Below are 4,565 nucleotides of genomic sequence, written 5' to 3'. Positions count from 1 at the left end.
GACCATAGCACAGATTGAGATAAAACGAAGGTTGATCATTGAAAAATGTGTATAAAAATGAAAAATAAAGTGTATTTTTAAGATGTAAAGCATGCACTATTGTTTAGCTGGAGACCTACATAAATGCCATTTGACATCAGAGAAAAACACTTAGGACCAGTTCAGATAGAGGATAAAATCCTTATCGGATTTGAGTCAAAATTGGTGGCAATTAATCCTTTAGGATTGAAAAAGGGAAACGCCTCCTTTCGGTTTGACGGGTCAGGTTCGCTCTGATTGGTCACTGGAGGTTATCCCCAGGACACAACACAGGGATAAATTGTTCTCCCATATGCCTGCTACCTCATCACCCTAGCTGCAAGGAAAAGAGAAGTATAGCGCTTTAAAATGACAACCATGACAGGAAGAGAGGATGGCGCTGAGGAAAAGCTCAAAGTCAAGATGCTGGCGCCTGCATTTGGGATCGATAAATCACGACTTCATGGATCTGGGTTTAGGTCTAAAGGCTTTGCCATCACGGACCTACTGGGTCTTGAAACGGATCTCCAGCCTCGCCCATCCGGACCTTATGGAATAGGAGGACACGGGGATGTTCAGAGCGCTGGGATGGGATTCCCTTTCGCTGGAGGATCCTTGCCTCTTGGTCTGGGGTTCCTGTGCAGTTTGGCGGCTCAACAACCTCCGGGGGCCCCCTGCTTCCTACCGAGTCACATACCCCTCCTTCAGTCCAGGACGGAGAGCCATTTCATGCAGAATTTGGAGCAACAAAGAGACGCCTACTCTGGTACAGCTCATTTAGTCAAATAGTTGATGTTACAGTTACAGTTAGCTGTCCACTTAGCATGTATTCTCAGGGGGTGCTGAAACCTCATGTAGCTCAATTTGTTTAAAATATTCAATGCGTTCAAGATTGACGTAGCATAATTGTATCTCTCAAAATTAAGATGTTGATTGAATGTTAAACCTATCCAAAATAACAATTTTCGTCTCGCGCTAAATTCGATGACTCTATATTCCATTTATAAGCACTCGATTTATTTAACTTTTCTGTACAATTATAATTTAACATTTATATGTTGGATTTGGGTTTGATTGTTTTTCTCTGATAGCCTATATGTTTCCCTTTTATTTTAAGATGACGAATGTCTCTCTGGTGAACGAAACGATTCGAAAAACTCAGGGAACTCACAGAAGAGAAAGAAAAGGAGGCACAGGTTGGTACATATGACGCAGTTTTATTGCACCAGGGCAAAAAGAGAAATTGAGTAGGCTATTACATTAAATAAGTACAATGAATGCCGTTAGGACGCCGGTGTTATCAATGCTTTCAATAAAATAAAAAATACATCCATTACAGAACTGTGTTCACTTCTCATCAACTGGAGGAGCTGGAAAAGGCATTCCATGAGGCACATTACCCAGACGTGTATGCCAGGGAAATGTTAGCAATGAAGACAGAATTGCCTGAGGATAGAATACAGGTAGGCTATTTATAACAACAACTTACAATTGCCTTATTGAAATAGTTTACTCTGCAAAATTGTCCAAATATCTAACATGTGAGCCTATTTTTCAGGTATGGTTTCAGAATCGTCGGGCCAAGTGGAGGAAACGTGAGAAGTGCTGGGGACGCAGCAGTGTGATGGCAGAGTATGGGCTCTATGGTGCCATGGTCCGTCACTCCATCCCTCTGCCAGAATCAATCATCAACTCCGCCAAAAGCGGGATGATGGGCTCCTGTGCTCCCTGGCTTCTAGGTGAGCCAGCAGGTTGTTTGCTTTATTCATAATATAAGACTCAAATATGTATTTAATCACTTGAATACATAGCTGAGATGTGTTTTGTATCCGTACAATGTTTGATGTACATTCAGCCAACATATTCCATAACGTATACATTATAACGATAAAGGTCTAAATGCTAGGCCAACATTTTAGTTTACAAATAGACCTATAGGCCTAATGTCTATTTATTTTAGCTTTATTTTGCTATAGGCTGCGCTGAGACTAATTGTTTTTCATTTGTATCACGTTACGCAGGAATGCACAAGAAGTCCATGGATATAGTAAAGAAGTCCCCAGGAATGCCAGAGTTTACCCACTCGGATACTAACTCCGAGGAAACTAAAGGGAAAGACAACGACATGTCCTGGCCAAATCGCTCTCGTGGTATACACGACAGCGAGGACATGGCAATAGACCTATCCAGCACCTCTAAGCAGGACAGCAGCAAGAGCACTTTGAAGTCATCGTCGCCCCAAAGGGACCCCATTCGCAACAGCGATTCAGACGATGAAAGCTAAATAAATGCCAATCCCCGTCGCAGACAGTGAGCTTGGACATTTGCGTGGAAATTATGCTCACCTAGAAGACAATTATTTTCCAAAGATGCGCAACATTCCCATCACATTAGGGGTGTACAGTGTACTTGTCTTATTTCTTAATAATTGTATTTGGACATATGTTTTATAAAGTTGTTTGGTTTTAAATATAAGATAATATTTAATGTTTTATCCCGTGCTATAGGCAACTTTTGTTTAATTTTGTGTGTTGTTGAAATAATATTTCAAAAAAGAAGCGAGAGGACCACGGAGAGGACATATAACCTCTTCTCCTGCAGAAACGTGTTACACGATAAATCAAAATTCAATTTCTCTAAAAACAATTAGTGAAAATGTACAAACCTTAGGCCTACATCTCATTTCATCTTTTTGAAAGGTGATGGTTAGGGTGTAAGCCCCACTACCTGCATTTGATATAAAACATAAACTAAAATACACAGATTATCAAATGGCACAATTATGAGGCACTTTAGTTGTGTTGATACTGAATGTCATTCAGAGGTCAATTTCACCGCAATAATAACAACAACAGCAATATCAGGAAAACAGTACCTGGATAAATAAATAAAAATATTTTTTTGAAATGGTGTATTTTTATTGATGTGTTCGTATAGGCCTACCTTCATTCACTTAATGTAGCCTAAATAACGTTATTGGTTCCACAAATCTGTTTTAATTGTAGTATTTACATGGGTTAAAAAGACATAAGTTGATGCAGTAAGTAACCCAGTTACCCAGTTGCGATGTACATTAAGCATTACGATGATCGCACCAAATGCATCGCCTTTCTAAATGTTTCCCAAATAAGCACGTAAAGAGAACGTTCACTAAGTGCGTCAGACCATGTGTCGATACAGGATCGAAAGAAAAGCAGCGCTGCCTTCGGATCAGTTTTCTCCATTCAAATCTTACCTTAACATTAGAAGTAGTCAAAAATACTGACCACGGATCAGCTCCTAGAGCGATATTACCACCAATGGCTCCAAAAAGGCTATTGAGGCGGTTTATTCCTACCCAATAATAATGCACTAAATCCCAGATTGGGCACATCATTGCGCACGTTGCCACATATTATTAAACACATTGAGGCACAAATAACAGACAGTAGCCTAGTGGCAAATTAGAACTCAATTGATTGAACATGAAATGTATTTAAATATGATTGAAATAGCCTATATAAGCCCATGTAGCCTATGTAGGCCATCTTTTAACGCAGTCATCTCGGTTTTTATTTGAAGCATAATCTCATCCTTCACTTGTTTATAACAATTGCAAATAAGCTACTTTGACAACTTTGTAATTAGTCAACTTCTGCTCTGAAGTTATCAGCAGTCACAGTCAGACAGATAGCCTAAACATCTTGATTCTACAATATATTGAACCTTTAATATCCAAAGAACAAAAAGGTTATACATAGGAACCCAAATATAAAAAATGTTCTAAGAGTGGGTCCATTACACTCACCCTAACATCACACAGTTTCACATTTAATTTGATTTAGTGACAAAACAGGTATAATCAAATACAATGTTTTGCTAATGTTGAAAATCCAGTGGACAACAGTATACATGAACACTTCTACCTGCAATAAGATATGCCATCTTTCACCAGCTATTGCATTCTCAGATTAGTGTGTCAAACTTCAACCTGATTTTTCAGGGGGTGCTGCAGCAACCTCAGCACCCCTACTTCCTGTGGCTGTGCCTGCTCCCATCCATTCCCACCCCATCCCTCTGTGGTCGTCCTCTCTCTCTCCCAGGGGCATCACATCAAGCTCTCGCTCTCCGACTCTTGGAAGCCCCCTTCAACTCTTGCTTAAGAATCATATAAACAATTGGATTGATGAACGGTGGCACCATGTGCAGCACCATCATTGTAACATGCTGGATACTTCATTGCTGGGAAAAGCGATAGGACATAGTTTGCTCTTGTTGTAGTATACAGGTTGCAGAGTCCTAGATTATTGGCACCAGCTGAAGTAAAAACATGCAGAGATAGAAGGCTCCAGTTCTACAAGCATGGCGGTTGTTCAGTTTAAGGGCCATAACAGCCCTGCGTGCCTCATTGAATACTGTATACGCCCATAACAGGAGCAGATGATGATTGAAAGAGTCATGGTGGTGATGGGAGGGTCATGGAGCTGTAACCTTTGCACAGGATTAAAGCTCATAGATGCTCTCACGATTCCAGGCTCACAGAGCAGCCCTGCAGTGGCTCTGTTAAA

The 4,565-nt window shown here is 40.5% G+C and overlaps 1 protein-coding gene across 1 annotated transcript; it reads left to right on the top strand.

Annotated features, from left to right (window-relative positions):
* The first annotated feature begins 396 nt into the window (after positions 1-396).
* On the top strand, positions 397-2,302 carry LOC120045611 (visual system homeobox 1-like). Its single transcript, XM_038990514.1, has 5 exons — positions 397-784; positions 1,136-1,214; positions 1,358-1,481; positions 1,577-1,757; positions 2,040-2,302. The coding sequence occupies exons 1-5, from the start codon at positions 397-399 to the stop codon at positions 2,300-2,302; spliced, it is 1,035 nt and encodes a 344-aa protein (XP_038846442.1).
* Positions 2,303-4,565: the final 2,263 nt, after the last annotated feature.

The sequence above is a fragment of the Salvelinus namaycush genome, chromosome 4, assembly GCF_016432855.1.
Source record: "Salvelinus namaycush isolate Seneca chromosome 4, SaNama_1.0, whole genome shotgun sequence".
Taxonomy (NCBI): domain Eukaryota; kingdom Metazoa; phylum Chordata; class Actinopteri; order Salmoniformes; family Salmonidae; genus Salvelinus; species Salvelinus namaycush.
This window is presented reverse-complemented; position numbering and strand designations above follow the sequence as displayed.